Source organism: Juglans regia, chromosome 5 (assembly GCF_001411555.2).
Source record: "Juglans regia cultivar Chandler chromosome 5, Walnut 2.0, whole genome shotgun sequence".
In the NCBI taxonomy this organism is placed as follows: domain Eukaryota; kingdom Viridiplantae; phylum Streptophyta; class Magnoliopsida; order Fagales; family Juglandaceae; genus Juglans; species Juglans regia.
Window position 1 is genome coordinate 7,643,515 of NC_049905.1, and position 18,413 is coordinate 7,661,927.

At 36.6% G+C, this 18,413-nt stretch overlaps 2 protein-coding genes and 1 pseudogene across 2 annotated transcripts; 1 reads left to right on the forward strand and 2 right to left on the reverse strand.

Moving 5' to 3' along the window:
- Positions 1-4,086, reverse strand: LOC109017337 (annotated as a pseudogene).
- A 5,660-nt stretch (positions 4,087-9,746) lies between these two features.
- LOC109017772 (D-xylose-proton symporter-like 3, chloroplastic) lies at positions 9,747-13,820 on the forward strand. The gene is made up of 14 exons (XM_018999965.2): positions 9,747-10,088; positions 10,172-10,272; positions 10,737-10,815; positions 10,957-11,016; positions 11,120-11,186; positions 11,266-11,390; positions 11,491-11,592; positions 11,681-12,058; positions 12,191-12,238; positions 12,334-12,396; positions 12,513-12,593; positions 12,701-12,799; positions 13,089-13,226; positions 13,340-13,820. Exons 1-14 carry the CDS (start codon positions 9,882-9,884, stop codon positions 13,472-13,474), a joined length of 1,683 nt encoding a protein of 560 aa, XP_018855510.1. The 5' UTR covers positions 9,747-9,881; the 3' UTR covers positions 13,475-13,820.
- A 1,594-nt stretch (positions 13,821-15,414) lies between these two features.
- On the reverse strand, positions 15,415-17,896 carry LOC109017763 (L-type lectin-domain containing receptor kinase SIT2-like). The gene has a single exon (XM_018999959.2). The coding sequence runs from the start codon at positions 17,810-17,812 to the stop codon at positions 15,638-15,640; it is 2,175 nt and encodes a 724-aa protein (XP_018855504.1). The 5' UTR covers positions 17,813-17,896; the 3' UTR covers positions 15,415-15,637.
- Between the last annotated feature and the right edge of the window lie 517 nt (positions 17,897-18,413).

An 18,413-nucleotide genomic window follows, 5' to 3' on the forward strand; every position in this document is an offset into this window, starting at 1 on the left:
TCAATAACCATTTTTAAGGATCGAATCTGTGGTAGATATGGAAGGAGCAGAACCCTGGCCAGATGATGAAATAAGTGAAAAAAAGAAAATGGATTCTTCATTACTTGTAAATGCACCAAAAGAAGCATTGTCATATGGTAGATCCGACATATCAGCATTGCCATCCAAGAACTGCATCACTTGCCTCATGCTAGGCCTAGCTGCTGGAATTGCATGTGAGCAGAGCAGCCCTAGTTTCAAAACCAACACCATTTCCTCCAACACATAGTAACCTTCCAATCTAGGATCACTGGCATCAAAGATGGCTCATTTTCTCCCACATTCAAAGACCCATTCAACCAAAACTACTTCCTCAGGCAGCGCTTGTTGCTCTATAGGCCTCCTTCCACAGGCCACCTCGAGTATGAAAGCCCTGAAAGCAAACACATCAGTGCAAGTGGTTGCCCTTCCTGTTCTAGCAAGCTCTGGAGCTAAATGTCCTACAGTCCCAACCACAAGGGTGGTTTGGGGATTGGTACCATGGTCATATAATCTGGCAAGGCCAAAATCTCCTAGCCTTCCATTTAATTCAGCATCTAAGATAACATTGCTTGCCTTTACATCTCTGTGTAGAACAACCCGTTCCCACTCTTCATGGAGGTAAAGAAGGCCAGATGCTACTCTTCTGAGGATTTGAAATCGTTGAAACCAGTTAAGGCTTGTTCTTTCATTGCTATATAATAACTTGTTTAGACTTCCATTGGGCATATAATCATAGACCAAGAGGAGTTCTCCCCTTCGCTGGCAATAGCTGAGGAGCTACACCAAGTTCCTGTGCCTCAGTCTTCCCATGCTAATAATGTCAACCACAAATTCCTTCATCCCTTGTTTGGAATCATGAGCAACTCTCTTGACAACAATTTGAACATTATAAGTGTTCTGCTATAAACCTTTCCAAAACCTCCTGCTCCAAGAAGCTCTGTCTTTAAAACCTTTGGTTGCTTTATGGAGACTCTTAAAGCTGAACTTGTGAGGACCATACTCCATTTCCCATTCTTCACGCAGTTCTTCACATTTCTTCCTCCTTTAAAAGCAAACAACTCCAAGGATTGTTATCAGCACAACCGCTATTGCAACCAGAAAAGTCATGATCATTAGTCCTGGTTTATCTTTTCTTTTCGTCCGCGGGGTAGTGGAGGGAGGCTCGAAACATTGAGGCTTTGTGCTTGTCCACTTTGTACTTAACATTACTCGTTGTAGATACCCTTCATTCTTAACTTACACGATGGCATACAGTCCCCCCGATCACGTAAGAAAAGTCTTATGAGATATTATTCTGTTATGGCTCTTGAGATCTTAGGGGATTTAATTTCTTATTATATTATCTCTTCTAGCTGAATATTGATGATTGTTTTCCCATTTGTTTTGCTTGATGTTTCTTGTTGTTCTTTTTTGTGGCTTTGTTGTTCTTTACTCTGATCTCATCGTTTTATCCTTCTCATGGCCCATTTTTCTCTGTTTAATGTAAATATATGCTGGAGGGTTGGATTGATTTTGGATTTCTTGCTCAGCTACAATTAGAGTTGTAATCGAATCGAGTCGAGTTGAGTGTTTAATATTGAAGTTGTTTTGTTTGGTTTAGTTTTTACTAACGCAAATCATGTCAAGTTGAACTTTATCAAAGCATTACATTTTATATTTGCGGTCTATTCAATTATTTTTTAAGAGATTGAAATTTGTTCATAGACATGAACTTGATGAATTTTTATGATTTTCTTAAATAAAATGAATTTCATTCAGAATGGTATGATTAATAATTAGTTATTACCTAATTATGCTAAGACTACATATAAATTTATGTTGGTTATGTAAACTCTATATGAGTTGTGCTACGCCCATCAAGGGTGTAGCCCGAGGATGGCTCCAGACAAAGTCATTTGGTATTTGTTTTTATTTTTTATTCATTTTTTTCATATTCTTAAACATTTTAAAAAAATTCACTGTATCAATAAAAAACAATTCATTAATCATTAAGTAAAAAAATTTGTATCGAGACCTATCTTCGAAATGGATTCTTGGTGACTTTAGCTTTTATATATATATATATGAACATATAGAAGATAAACCGATAGGTCTTGTATTTATTATAAAGCATATAGAGTTAGTCTATTTGCACTCCTGAGTGAGGGACTCTTGAGTGAGGGACTGCGTGTGCAGTCTCATTGATAAGTAGAGATAAAAGAGAAAAAAATATCATTTTAAAAAGGATATTATTGTAATTTTAAGATTTTTTTTAAACATAATTATATGGGCTTGCATGAGCAATCCCTATTTGGGGACTATATGTAAACTAACTCTATTATTATTATTAAAGAGATTACTTTTGACTCCAAACTTTGAAAAACCAATTTGAAGTTTATATAAATACCTCTATAAAATAGGCCTGAAAACCGATATTATTGGTTCGGTTTTCTCATGAAACCAAAACCCACCGACCGCCCCATTTTGTGAGTGAAAGTTGATCAAAACCCACAGGCTTAAGGGCTGAAACCGGCCGGCTTCAGTCGGTTTTTACGGTTTGGGCTTTTTCTTGGGCCCTTCTTTTGGGCCTTTGTTCTATTCCAATTGGGCCAATTCAACAAACCGTTTTGGGCTTTTTTTTTTTTCATTTCATTATCCAAGTTGAGTTGATTTTATTTTAAATTTTAATAGTAATATCATTTATAATTTTCTACTATTACTAACTAACTATATTAATTATTACTTACTACTTATTACATAATTAAAAAAAATAAAAATAACTTCACTAGATGTTTAGTATTACTTAATACATATTAAAAAAAATAAAAACAAAAACAAATTGTCTTAATCATAGCAAAATGCAACTAAAAAATATAACATAATTAAATGATAACAAATTGGATAGTTGCTACTTGCTTCTTCAACTTCAAGCCGTCAACCTTCAATCTTCAATACTTGTCACGTTTGATTGTATGCTCAACTCTATATACAAACATTAATAAATATTAATAATAAGAATAAAACATCAAATGTTAGTGAATTTAGTTTATAAAACATACTAAAATTAAATTACAACGAAAACAAATAAAATATTACCTGATTCTACTATGAAGCTCTCCACATTATCTATAGCCTCCCGGATATCAATAGTTGTTACCAGATGTCTTAACCAATTTGAGTACAAATCTGTGCCTCAATAGTTCTTGGAGCCAATGAACTCCGAAAAGGGTCAAGCACACGACCTCCCGTACTAAATGTTGACTCAGAAGCAACCGTGGAAACAGACATGACCAATAAGTCTCGTGCAATTCTTGCGAGTATAGGATAGTTAGCCTCATTAATTTTCTACTAAGTCAACAAGTCAAACGATGTGGAGAGTGCCTCACAATTATCTGATAAATATCAATCTACTTCTGTTTTGACAATATTAGATCCCATGGCGGAAGATGCTTTATACCACTCGTAGAACCATTTGGTCTCACGCTTGCTATTACCATCATTCATGGTTCTAGATGTCGGAGGGGGCACATGTTCTTGGCTACTTGTGGTGGAGCCGATTTCCACATTATATTCTGCATACAAATCCTTCAATACCTGTTTCACACTCGACACCAACTCCCCAACACGAAACTCATCATGAACTTTCTTCAAGTGGAAAGTAAGAAGTCCTAACTTGTTTCGTGGATCAAGCACAACTGCAATTAACATGAACAAGTTCAGCCTGTCTAATGACTCCCAATACTTATTATACTTTGTTCTCATATTTATGGTCATACTCCTCAAGCAACTATTAGGATTCTCGCTTAACTCCATCAACTCATTTTGGAGATCACAAATCTCCAGAAAACTGGTGTTGGCTGTCACATATAAAGACCCAGAAAATCTATTAGTGACATCATAAAACATCTCTAAAAATTTAACAAAAACCCTCACTGTCTCCCACTCCCTAGCTTTAGGAGGCTCCATGTGCCAAGACCCAGGGCCATCATCAAAATAAGAGAGGTAATTATAATCCTCACTCTCCATCTGCCTGAAAGTCTTCTCAAACTTCTCAACCGCCTCAACATCATAGAAGTTGAGTTCCATCGTGTCTGTACATCAAGACACAACATTTTCTTACAATCAATTTTTTCTTTTTCAGCATATCTCTTAAACTTGTCTAATCTTGCGGGAGATGAACACACATATTTAACATAATTTCTAATCATTGTGATGTCATCATTACACTCATTCAAACTCTCATTCACAATAAGATTCAATATATGAGCACAACATCTCATGTGCATATACTTACTCCCAACAAATTTCCACTCAAAAACTGTTTCAAATATGAAATTGCAGTATCATTTGAACTTGCATTATCAACTGTCACAGTAAATATTCTATCAATGCCCCAATCATACAAGCATGACTCGACATATCTCTCAATAGTTTCCCCTCGATGATTAGGGATTAAACAAAAGTTAATGATTTTTTTTTGCAATTTTCAATCTTGATCAATGAAGTGTGTAGTTAGACACATATAATTCAAATTCTATATTGATGTCCATGTATCGGTCGTCAACGAAATCCTCATGCCACCATTTTTTAACACTTTTTTAAGTTTTTCCATTTCACTTTCATACAATCTCTTGCCACTATGACACGACATGACACTTTAAATCGAGGTTCAAAAGACCAACACACTTTCTTAAATCTCTGTCCTTCAACAACTCTAAATGGTAACTTATCGATAATTACCATCTCTGCAATCGCCAACCTCATAACATCTTCACTATATTTGTGGGTTATAAGACTCCTTAACATACCATCACTCTCTCCAACCCCCTCCTCAGGTGTTGCCTCACCTGTTAATATTTTTTGGTACCTATCCAAAAGACCACGTTTATGAAGATTTTTAGAACATGAAGGCAAATGGTTTTGCATTGTTCAAGTCTCATTCCTCTTTGAGTGGCAAGCATACGTCTTGCCACAATCATTACATTTAGCCTTTGGACCATCTACAGCACAACCCTCCACCTTCGTAAAATGGTCCCAAACAATAGATGGATTATTCCCTTTTCATTTCTTAGGTAATGGACAAGTAGTACTAGTAGGGGCACTAGTGGGTTTTGATGACTGGGTCTCCCTCACATCATCTCCCAAGTTAATGGTTGGTGTTGATGCATCAACATCAATTGGAGACGACGAAAAATCCATCTAATTATAAAACAAAACATAAATGTTACACGTTAATACTTAATACGTTATCACGTACATTATAAAACATAGCAAACATCACGTACTTAATACGTTATCACGTACATTATCACAACAACTAATTTGCAACATGCTAAGTTTAGTTCACTCATCACATTTCATGCTTTAAATTCATCGATTCAAAGACTGGTAAGAAAATAAAATTAACAAACATAGCCCACAAGTCTATCACAGACACACACACACAAATTATCACACACTGTTTGTGAGAGAGGGAAATCAGTGAATTATGGCACAACATTTCACTCACAGTCACACTGTAAGTAGTGGCACTAAGCATTTCGAGCCTTCGACATAAGCTCATTTCGGCATTGCTCCATCACACACGACACAATGTCGATCACAAACCACAATATTTTTACTAAGCAAGGCAAAAACAGAGACTAAAGATTCAGTATTTCATCTTCCTCCCAAAAAATTCTTCAAGAAATTAACAATAACAACTAACAAAAAAAATGGAACCCAGAAAAGATGAATTACAGCTCTGAAAATATAAAACTTACAGTGGGATGTGGGCTGTGTGGGTTGTCGGCGACGAGAGAGGAGAGAGGGATCGACGAGAAAGGAGACTTAGAAGAGTAATTTGTACATGAAAATCCAAATTTTGAAAGGGAGAGGGAGTCTGTAGCACTGGCCACTGGGTTCGGGGACAGGGAGAGGGAGTCTGGGTCTTGGGATTGGGAGCGGCTCACGAAGAAGACGAAATGAGGAAGGAGAATCAGCGGGGGGTTCTAACCAATGTTTTGAATACCGTACCGGACGCTGTACCGGTCAAGGTACTGGAACGAAATATTTTGGTATCGGTACCGTTTCGGAATAACGTTTCGGGATAACATTTCGGAATAATTAATATATAAATAAATTATATATAAAAATTATATTCCAAAATAATAGTCTATATATAAATAAATTATATATAAATTATAAATAGTCTAGTCTTAATTGGAGGTTAAAAAATAAGCTTGTAGTTTGAAAAAATGAAAAAAAAAAAAAAAACACTGGCCGAAATTGAGGCCGGTACAAGCCGAAATTGAGGTCGGTATTTTGGCCGATACAAAATAGATATAGTACCTGTACCGGCCGGACGGCTGGTACGAAAAATTTCTGCTGTACCAGCCGGTACGGTACGAAATTCACAACTATGGTTCTAACCCGAACCAAAAACGACACGGTTTCATGTGAAACGGCGTCGTTTTGTATAAGAAATATATTTAAAAATATATATATATATATAAGACGTCAGTCGGTTCTTTGATTTAGACTGGGATTGAACTGCAGACCGAACCGGCTGATGTCGGTTTCGTTAATTTGCTACCGCCGGCCGACCGGTTCTCTGCCGGTTTTGGCCGGTTTCTGAATCCGATGGTTAGTCTGAGTCGGCGGCGGTCAGTCCGGTTGGTTTGTATACAGCCTTACTATAAAAGCATTAGCATTGGTCTATGCATATGCATATGCAAAATTACCTCTTTTGCATAATCACTTTGCTATTCAAGTAAAATTTTAACATTGACTTATGCATATTTGAGATAAAATAAAATAATTTATTATTTTATTATTATTAATATTTTGCTAAAATCAATTTTTTTTATAGATATTTTGTAATTAGCATCAACTACATATATTTGATATTAATAATACAAATGCAATAATAAAAAATATAATTTTTTATATATTATATTAAAAATATAATAAAATGAAAAAAATATATAATATATTATAATAATAAAATGAATATGCAAGTGAATGTTTGTTGTGTTGTTGAAGGAGAGAGAAAAGAAAAAGATTGTGAGAGAGAGAATGGGAAGAGAGAAATAATGATTAAAATATGTTTTAGAGAGTGAATAATAGTTATCTAAATTTAGATAAGCATTGTTTATAATTAACTAAATATTTGAATATATATAAGTTAATATTCAAATATTTATCATTTTCAGTATATGTGTTTTTAAATTTTTTGCAATTCAAGGTATCATTTTCAACTTTTACAAAATTAAATCCTTTGTCAATCTTTCCTTAAAGAATTAATAGGAGGCTATGTGTTAGCTAGCTAGGTTTTGATTGGCTGACATGTGATATCAATATCTACGCTAGCCAATCGAAGACTAACACGGCACGTGGCAATCATCCGGCCAGTTAATTTTCTAACAGGAAATTGACGGAGATACTAATTGTAAATTTCTTGAAATTTAGGTATAAATTTTATAAAAGCTAAAAACTGAGACCTATAGCTGCAAGACTTAGAAAACCCAAAACTGATTTTGCAATTAACATTATTTAAAATTTTTACATTGTAAAGTTAACAGCACAACTATAAAAATAATAAATCGAGTTTATACAACATTATTTTAAAACTTTGGCTTGTTTAATTAATAAATGAAAAAAAAATTTATAACTATTTTAACTTTATTCTAAATAGAAAATCCTTTAGTCGTTGCTTGTGAGTATCAATAATTCTATAGACAACCGGGGTGAGTCCCCGCCGCGGCCCCGCATCTGACGTGGCATGGGCCACGTCAGATGCCTTATTTTAATAAAATAAAATCAAAAATCAAACACGAAAACGACGAAATCAGAGCGGGAAATCAAAACGCAAAACCTCAGCTTCGACCGTCTCTCTCCTCTGGGTTTCGTTTTCGAGTTGCAGACTCCCGATTCTCTCCCTCGTCTTCTCGCCCCACGTTTTCGCACGCAGATCGTCTTGAGCTTGGTTCATCGATAACGAAAACGAGTTTCTGTCTAGTACGAAAATATAGTTAAAACTCTGCTGCTATGGTGATTAGATATATGGTCGTGCTAAGAGTTGTTAACAGCTGATGGTACTTGGTTACAAGGATCATTACTGGACTGAGATTTTTTTCAGCAGGGCATGCTAAAAGTGGTGGGATAATGTACTTATAACTTGTACATGGAGTGTTAAGTTTCTGGGGACATTCACTGCACTCTGGAGAGGAAGTTAGCGAAATCCTATTTCATTGCATCAATGGTGTTCCATTCTTTTGATTCTGCTCAGGCAAACCAACCTGAGCATGCAGAGATCCTTTTATGTCTGTTTGTTCATGTCCTTTGAATTTCATCAGCCATTTTCATGTTTTCTACAGTATTTTATTTTGTGTTTCTGACATATGTTGTTAGTGGAAAGAATAAAGATTAGCCATGTTCTGGTCACTTGCATCTTTCTCATAATTCGTTGTTGTTTGCCATGTTAGACAGTATTGCAACAGCTTGGTAGCTGCTACGCATTATAAAGATCATCAATGCTTATATTCTTAAAACTTCGGGGGATTTTGGATTGTTAATATTTAACAGTGTTGTAACTTGTCAAAAAAAAAAAAAAACCTTGTAATATTTTATTTTAGAATTTTTTTTAACTGTTTCTATTTGGCATCACGTCCATGAATCATTTTAATATTGCAAATATAGCATCACAAAGAGGAAAGCACTCGTGTAGCTTTGTGAACTCTTCAGGGGTTCTCTGGTTGGGTCTTTTAGGTGAATAGGTCTACATGAATAAAGTTTGTGTAAGAGAACTCTTACATGTAAAAATCATTGCCCTTGAGAGTTTTGTCTACTACTTTTCTGTGTTTTTGTATAGGAGTAGGTTGATTTAACTGAACAATATTTAGATTAATGCTAACATGGAAATATGCAGTGGAAGAATCATTGACATTTTCCTTTTACAGCTTTTTTCGAATTGGTTCAGTTATTCTTGCCCTGCATGATGCTAGTGATATATTCATGGAAGCTGCTAAAGTTTTTAAATATTCTGAGAAGGAACTTGCTGCAAGTGTCTTTTTTGGATTCTTTGCCGTTTCATGGCTCCTTCTGCGGCTAGTATTCTTTCCTCTTTGGGCTATAAAAGCATCAAGGTTTGCCCTCGGGAGGGGTGACAAAAACTCAACGATGAAGCTCAAGAGGGGTGGAGAAAACTCGAAGATGAAGCTCGGGAGGAAGAAGAAAATGGGCTTTGATCTCTGAAACCCAGAGGAGAGAGACAGACGAAGCAATCTTTGAAACTCAAAGGAGAGAGACGGTCGAAGTTGCGTTTTGCGTTTTGATTAAGTCCTATTTCGTGTTTGATTTATTTTTTAATTAAAATAAGGCATTTGACGTGGCATGGGTCACGTCAGACGTGGGGCCGCGGCGGGGACGCACCCCGGTTGTCTATAGAATTATTGTGTAAGTATATATGAATAGTATTATATATATTTATAATTTTACATATAATATTTATATTTTAATTTTTCTTAAATTCAAATTTTGAGTTTTAAATTTTATAATTTTTAATATATTAATAATTGACACGTGAAAAAATAATTTTTTTTATAAATTTTTTATTAAGTACAATTAATATTATCCAATATATATATATATATATATTGTAGAATAGCATAAAAAAAGTTGGAATTATATATTTTCTTAATTATATATTTTTTAGGATTGTGAACAGAGGAAGGAAAGTATAAAATTCATGGCGTGTAGAGAGGCCACAAGTCCGTAACCATCAAAGGTCAATGCCGACCAAACTATCAAGATTGGACCACAGAAAACACCGAAGAACAGGATAATAGAGCGGGAGCCATTAACAGCTTGATCGTAATATTCGGTCACCACTTCCTCATGAAATGGCTTGCAGTGCCTCAACTCAACCTCTCTTCATCCTCAAACTCTTACATTCTCACCCAACTCATCGAACGAAACCGTCACAAGCTTTCATCTGTTACACTCAACGGAGTACACGCCCGTGTTTATCTTATGACAGTCATTTTAAGGCCAATTTTCCCACGTTCCCGAAGCTGCCTTTGCTCTCTGGCCGTCTAAGCAGATTCAATGTGAGGACCCAAATTCCCTCATTTTTTGTTTCCTCCTGTGCTTTAGTGTTTGATTTTTGTTTCTCTTTTGGTTTTGTGGGCAGGTAGGAGTACAGAAAATGGATGCTTCTGGGGAAGAGGGCGAGTCGCTTGTTTCTGACGCAACGTATCAGGAGAAATTTACTTGGTCTTCTGTGATTTTGCCGTGCGTTTCTACCACTTTCTCTTTATTTTAACGCGTGTTTTACATCTTTTCGGTATTCTGCTTTTTCTATATATTTGATGGGTGTTGAAAATACCAAAGTATTGCTTACTTCTTCCGCCAGAATTGATGTGGGTGACACTTATTTGTCATTTTTTAGTGCGAGCTTTGGTTTTTGTGACGTGCAAATGCAATCTATAAATCGGATCTTCAACCTTGATGAAACTAGATAGAATATTGGAATTACTTCTCTTTTAGTTTCGCTGTCAAAGCAAGACGGGTGCTTTTCAATATGTTGGCTATGGCTAATTCATGGTAGTGGGATTTTTCATGGTTGTTTTGGATGTAAAGAGAGTAGCGTGAATCAAGAAATAGTACGTGACTATGGTTTTTGTATTGACATCTTTTTTTCAAGGAAAAGATAATCAAATCATTGCCTCAATTTAATTTTGTTCCTACAATTTTAGGTTTTTGTTCCCAGCCTTGGGAGGTTTGTTGTTTGGGTATGACATTGGTGCCACCTCTGGTGCTACCATCTCATTACAGGTGCATATCTATATATAATTTTCATTTACTTCTTTCTCATGTATTTGATTTTCTTTCGGCCATCTTTCTTGTTGTTCTAATAACCACCAAATGATCCAAAATATGCATTTTTCTTCTTGTTGTACCTTGATGATTTAACAGTCACCTGAGCTCAGTGGAACAACTTGGTTCAGCCTTTCAGCCATTCAGCTTGGACTTGTGGTACGGTTCAAGGATCATAGTCATATAATCTACTATCGTTCTGGAAACTTGCAGTTTTTTTCTTCCAAAAACCTTCTATGATATGTTAATACACTCAATTCAGGTCAGTGGTTCCCTTTATGGAGCTCTTCTTGGTTCCCTTCTTGTCTATCCAATTGCAGACTTCCTTGGTATGTCCTAATTTTCTCTGTCCTGTCCTTAGAGCTTGTTTATGAGTTTTTATCTAATATAATGGATTTTATCACAAAGGGAGGAGGCGAGAACTTATCACGGCAGCTGTGCTATATGTGCTTGGTGGTCTGACCACTGCCTATGCTCCAGCCCTAGGTGTTCTTTTAGTGGGACGGCTGCTCTATGGCCTTGGTATTGGTTTGGTGGGCTTCTTTGAAACTCCACTACTATTTTGTGTGGACTTAGCTGCTATGATGTACTTAGTCATACTCCACCAACTTAATAAGTGAATTTGTTTGTCAGGCCATGCATGGGGCTCCTCTCTATATTGCAGAAACTTGCCCATCTCAGATTCGTGGAACTCTAGTATCTTTAAAGGAGCTCTTCATAGTTCTTGGGATTCTGGTATTGTGTACTCCTTTTTTATTCTTGGCAATCATGTTGTTCACTTTCTTATATTTAGTGACAAGCTAAAAAATTATTTTCTCTGCAGTTGGGCTATTTTATTGGAAGCTTTCAGATTGATGTAGTTGGAGGGTGGCGTTACATGTTTGGAGCTAGTGCACCGATTGCTCTTATTATGGGACTCGGCATGTGGAGTCTTCCACCATCTCCACGCTGGCTGCTTCTTAGGGCCGTCCAAGGAAAAGGTTTATTACAAGATTATAAAGAGAAAGCATTTCTTGCTCTGAGCAAACTAAGGGGCCGTCCTCCTGGTGACAAGCTGTCTGAAAGGCAAATAGAAGACACATTGGTCTCATTGAAATCTGCATATGCGGATCAGGAGTCTGAGGGCAGTTTCTTGGAGGTATTTCAAGGCTCAAGTTTGAAAGCCTTCCTAATTGGTGGGGGGCTGGTCTTTTTTCAACAGGTATTTTGCCCTTTCGCTGTTTTGAATTGCCTCTTTTATTTTCGTTTTGAACTTAGAGTTCAAACAAGCATATAATGGAGAAATGTGGAGTTTTTCTAGTTGGCAAGCCAATTTACAACGTGACTGTGACAGATAACTGGGCAACCAAGCGTTCTATATTATGCAGGTCCAATACTTCAGGTACTTGTTGTTTATAAAAATCTTTGATTTTGATTAAATGCATTCCTTTATGTCAGTTCGCTTAACCACACAATATTCTTTGTTATTCTGATAAGACTGCTGGGTTTTCTGCGGCCTCTGATGCTACCCGTGTTTCTGTTGTAATTGGCGTGTTCAAAGTAAGTAATAATCTTCTTCTAGTTATGTCTTTGAATATGGGGGAGAGTCTCCCTGCATATTTGTCTTGGTAAAGCTAATGGTAATACTAATAAATTTGTGATGTTTCCTCCTTCAGTTACTGATGACATGGGTAGCTGTCCTAAAAGTAGATGATCTTGGGAGAAGACCCCTGCTAATCGGAGGAGTCAGCGGGCTTGTATATCACTTATGACCATCTATCTATTAAATGATTTTAATCATTGGATTTTCGCTGATAAAAATTATGAAGAAAGTTTAAATCTGCTTTTCTTTAAATTACTGCAGGCTCTTTCTTTATTTATGCTTTCTGCTTATTATAAATTTCTCGGAGGGTTCCCTATTGTTGCTGTAGCCAGCCTACTTCTCTATGTCGGTTGCTACCAGGTAACATTTTGTCTTTTGAGGATTGAAATTCTCTGCACTATTTCTTTCAGAGAATCAAATATAATTCTGAGGAGAAATACTAGAGTGTTGCAAAAGTGGCTGAATTCAAACTTGTAACATCCACTGAAAAGTCTACCCAGAAAGCTACCTTGATTTAGAACTTTCTGAAGAAATAAAAATAAAAGGAAAGCAGTTATATATAACGAGTAATGACAGTTTTTTCTTCATTACAAGGTTAATGTGAATGTGGATTCATTAACAGATTTCTGTTCTTTGAATGGACTGTCAGATTTCATTTGGTCCAATCAGTTGGCTTATGGTGTCAGAGGTATTCCCACTTCGGACAAGAGGGCGAGGGATTAGTCTTGCAGTTCTTACTAACTTTGGCTCAAATGCCATTGTAACCTTTGCATTCTCACCATTGAAGGTTGTTGATCTGTTTTTATGAATCCATCCATTCCTTTCAAAGCTGGTCATCTCATTGTTTACAGTTCTCATTCCCTGTGATTTTGAATGTGGAGTGATTTGCTTATATTGCAGGAGTTGTTAGGAGCGGAAAATCTCTTCCTTCTTTTCGGGGCTATTGCTTTGTTGTCACTTTTGTTTGTACTGCTCGTTGTCCCAGAGACCAAAGGGCTGAGCTTGGAAGAGATTGAGTCCAAGATTTTGAAGTGAAAGCACAACTTGAAAATTTGTACCAGTCGAGCTTCCAATACACCCAAGTCGTTTTGGTTAGTCTGTGAACTTGTTTCCTTTTTTTTTTTTTTTCTCTCTCTTTCTGTGAACTTGTGTACTATCAAGATACTTCAAGGTCACCTGTTTGAAGCTTGCTTGAGCCGCCTGTCTTACCATTTCATAAAAGCAACCTTATTATATTGTACATTAAGGAATGGCTCCTCAGCCCGAGTACGAATTAGCTGATGGTATTTTTTTATAATCACTCAGGCACCCAATCAGAATGGGTTATGTAAAGATTTAGTGCATATTATTAGTAATTCGTGGTTCCAACTACTGGCACAAATTGCTTTGGCTTTCGCTAGTTTTTACTGATTGCATTGAAACTTGGACATCTCCCTTTTATTTATGGTGATTGCTGCAATCCAGACTGGATTAGAATTTTAGTAGGAGGTGAACAGAGATTAAATCCTGCACTTGATTGCCAAAAGGCATACAAGTTCCCGTTTTCAGATGTGAGACCAATAAATTATTTTCTTTGGCATTATTGTCAGCACCCCTGATTTCTGTTATATTACTGTTCATCTCAATAGCTTAAACTAATGTTGAGAGAAGTGAATTTAATTGTTTAATTCATATTTTAACACACCAGCTCAGGCATGGTTGAGCTCTAAAAGCTCAATCACAGAAAATAAATCCAGTTCAGCTTCACTCGGCAAAATCTCCTCAAATACTTGTGTAATTCTGTTGTGAGAATATTCTTTGTATTAAGGAATTGCATTCTGTTTTAACCAACCTACAGCTAGGCTAGAATTGCCAGCACACACCAATTGCTCGAAATAATGTCTAAGAGGCACTGAGCATTGCTTGTCTATATATAGCACACTGTATATCCAACCCATGTAAGGAAATATGAATATATGAAATCCTTCGGTTTTCACAAGCTCCTTTTTTATTTGTGAGCTCGAGATATGGAATATTTAATGAAATGTAGGTGAAGTGTGAAGTAGAGATTGAACTTAAGACTTCTATTGCGATGATGTTATGTTAAAGAGAAATATTTTAACCACAAATGGATTTTACAAAAGGAAACCGAAAAACTGAAGTGATTTGATTTGGCTAGTCAAATTGTAAAATTATTTTTATTATAAAGTAGATCTAACACACTACATGAAACTACGTCAGTTTGTGAGTTTATTTTTGTGAAATTTTTTTGCGATTGTGGTACTTCTTTTAGTTGAATGGCTTCTCATACTTCTCCCCATTTCATTAAATATTCTGTGTTGAGCTCACTAACTAAGGAGGGCCATGATCCACTCACAAGAGACAATATTGGATATTAGAATATAAATGAAATGATTAAACTCATATCTTCTCATCAACTTAAACTTTTGTAACAATTATCTATTAAACAATTTCTTGTATTAGGGGAGAAATCGATGTTTTGTAGCTATAAATTCCCTCATTCCTGATAAATATATTAGCTTAATGCACGCACGTGGGAGGGAGAGAAGGAGGGAGTTAAGATAAGCAAATGTAGAGAGATTGGGTTCCCATGCGGTAATTATTTTTTTCTATGGAAAAAAAAAATCTTCTACTGAGTAACCAGAATTGTTGAGCCACTCAATATGGTTTGATCAAGTACTAGATAAATAATCTATCACACTATATAATTTTGAAAAATATGAAATTTTGCTTTTGTGAAGTCTGGTTATCTTTTTCCAACTCATAAATTCTTTGAGTTTAAAGGCTTAAATTCAATTATTACCACTTCAATCTTGATCTCTGATCGATAAACTCGATAAGGTTTGAAGTTGCTTAGTTCTTCACCTGGAAAAAAAATAATGTATTTTAATTTTAATTTTATAATTTGTAAAGATTACAATATATAATACCCGTGGAAAATCATATAAAGTTATCTGACATTTTAAACAACTATATATATATATATATATATATATTATTTTTCATTAAATAATTTTAATTTTCCTCAAGCATCACACAGGTTTACAACTAGTTTATCTACTGTATACATCATAATCTTCCCAAGTTTGTTCTTCCTCTTCTCTCCACCCACAAGTAATCTGTAGCCTTTTTGTGTGCCAAGGGACCATCGATCCATGATCTGGTTTTGCTTATGATGATTCCTGAGACACAGCTAATTCAACGACCATTTTTAAGGATTGAATCTGTGGTAGACATGGAAGGAGCAGAACCCTGGCCAGATGATGAAATAAGTGACAAAAAGAAAGGGGATTCTTCATTACTTGTAAATGTACCAAAAGAAGCACTGTCATATGGTAGATCCGGCAGATCAGCATTGCCATCCAGGAACTGCTTCACTTGCCTCATGCTAGGCCTGGCTGCTGGAATTGCTTGTGAGCAGAGCAGCCCTAGTTTCAAAACCAACACCATTTCCTCCGACACATAGGAACCTTCCAATCTAGGATCACTGGCATCAAGGATAGCTCCTTTTCTCCCACATTCAAAGACCCAATCAATCAAAACTACTTCCTCAGGCAGCGCTTGTAGCACTATAGGCCTCCTTCCACAGGCCACCTCGAGCATGAAAGCCCCGAAAGCAAACACATCAGTGCAGGTGGTTGCCCTTCCTGTTTTAGTAAGCTCTGGAGCTAAATATCCAACAGTCCCAACCACATGGGTGGTTTGGGGATTGGTACCATGGTCATATAATCTGGCAAGGCCAAAATCTCCTAGCCTTCCATTTAATTCAGCATCTAAGAGAACATTGCTTGCCTTTACATCTCTGTGTAGAACAACCTGTTCCCACTCTTCATGGAGGTAAAGAAGGCCAGATGCTACTCCTCTGAGGATTTGAAATCGTTGAAACCAGTTAAGGCTTGTTCTTTCATTGCTATATAATAACTTGTCCAGACTTCCATTGGGCATATAATCATAGACCAAGAGGAGTTCTCCCCTTCGCCGGCAATAGCCGAGGAGCTGCACCAAGTTCCTGTGCCTCAGTCTTCCCATGCTAATAATCTCAGCCACAAATTCCTTCATCCCTTGTTTGGAATCATGAGCAACTCTCTTGACAGCAATTTGAACATTAGAAGGAAGTGTTCCTCTATAAACCTTTCCAAAACCTCCTGCTCCAAGAAGCTCTTTGTCTTTAAAACCTTTGGTTGCTTTATGGAGACTCTTATAGCTGAACCTGTGAGGACCATACTCCATTTCCCAATCTTCACGCACTTCTTCATATTTCTTCCTCCTTAAAAAGCAAACAACTCCAAGGATTGTTATCAGCACAACCGCTACTGCAACGAGAGAAGTCATGATCATTAGTCTTGATTTATCTTTTCTTTTCGTCCGCGGGGGAAGTGGAGGGAGGCTCGAAACATCGAGGCTTTGTGCTTGTCCACTTTTATTAAAGCTCCATCCAAGAATGTAGTGGTCGCATGCAAGTGTACCTGTGGTAGCAGAGAAACCAACATACATAGATTCCAAGAGAATTTGAGACAGATTGATGTATTTTGACAAGAGTGGACTGTTTGGCTTTGGGATATCGGTAGGGGCTAGTGTTACATTCAGCAACTCTTCTACTTCATCGTACTCTATCCAAAGTTGCATTGGATTTCCATGTATGAGCTCCAAGCTTATATTCCTCCCTTCTTTATTGGAAAAATATGTTGCAGGAGCTGATTCGACTGATTTCAGGCCATTCACATCAATTCCCACATGATTATTATCGATGTCTTCAAATTCAGGATTCTTAATAGAATCAATCTCAATGGCCAAAATCTGGTTTGCAGGAAGTCCGTTATTTGATGAATTGAAGAGTCCAAGATACTGACTTGCTACAGCATGGATGAAGTCCCAGGAGGGACTGATGGCAAAGGCCATGCCATGACCACCGAGATTTGGAGCTTGAGGAACCATGGCAAAGACGAAGTTTGTCGAAAATGATAGAGATCTAGTTGGGTTGAATTTTATGGGAAATTTGTAGAAAGCATGACCAACTTGCTGGTTTGAAAGGTTGGTTAGCTGCAAGAGACCATTGGGGTGAATTTCTGCTATTCCGTCAAGATGCAGATTGGCTTGATTGAATCCATTGTAGAGGAATTGGTTTTCATCTTGAGCAAAGGCCAAGGGAAAAATGGAAACATAGAGAATTATCAGAAAATAAAGTGATCTAAGAACCGTGGCCATCAGGAGAAGTGGGAGAGATGTGCCTTCCTGTGAACAGAGGGTTTTCACTGTTTCCAATAACGTGTCTATCTCTATTCCTAAATCATCACAGAAGAACTTTCCTTTTCTTTGCAAATGATCCTTTAAATGAGCCAGCCAAGATATCAACATCTGAATTCCCATAGTCATGGGGAATTGCTTTAAAAAATCTGAATTCCCATGTGTCACGATAGACCAACCAAGAGGGCAGAGGATTCTGTAGAATCTGTGATTAGGAAAATGATATCTCAACCTCTCAAATTTAGTATGAACAGAAAAACTAGTTGTCCAGTTACTTTCTTGCCTAAATTAAATGAGGAAGACATAAGTGGTTTCAATCTTTCCCTTGTACCTCTTCATGGAAAAGTCTTGGCAATCTTACCATCGTTTGAAATGAATGGAAAAAAATTCAGTGACAATATTTGACTGATAGATATATGGCGTGTCCATTACAAACTGAATTTTGCTACCTGCAAATATGGCGTGTCGAACTCACCATTTATTGCGGGATTCATTATAATTATAAAAAAAAGTTAGAACACATTTAAACTTATCTTAGGTGGATCCCATAAAACTCATTCAATCATTTCAACTCACTATTATTTATAAAGAACTCAACTCAACTCAGCTCAATATCCAAACGCAGTCTAGTACCTTTTAATCACTGTGGAATCCATTTCAATGGTGTGTTGAGCGTGCAAAAAAAGTTTTGCAAATAGATTTCCGTCTTATTGAGTTCATGAGTAATCTC

Excerpts from the sequence above, each read along its gene's own strand:
- LOC109017772 (XM_018999965.2), top strand. The coding sequence starts at position 9,882 with ATGGCTTGCAGTGCCTCAACTCAACCTCTCTTCATCCTCAAACTCTTA. Across the intron at positions 12,059-12,190 it reads GGCTGGTCTTTTTTCAACAG|ATAACTGGGCAACCAAGCGT; the intron begins GTATTTTGCCCT and ends TGACTGTGACAG. Across the intron at positions 12,239-12,333 it reads ATGCAGGTCCAATACTTCAG|ACTGCTGGGTTTTCTGCGGC; the intron begins GTACTTGTTGTT and ends TATTCTGATAAG.
- LOC109017763 (XM_018999959.2), bottom strand. The coding sequence starts at position 17,812 with ATGACTATGGGAATTCAGATGTTGATATCTTGGCTGGCTCATTTAAAG.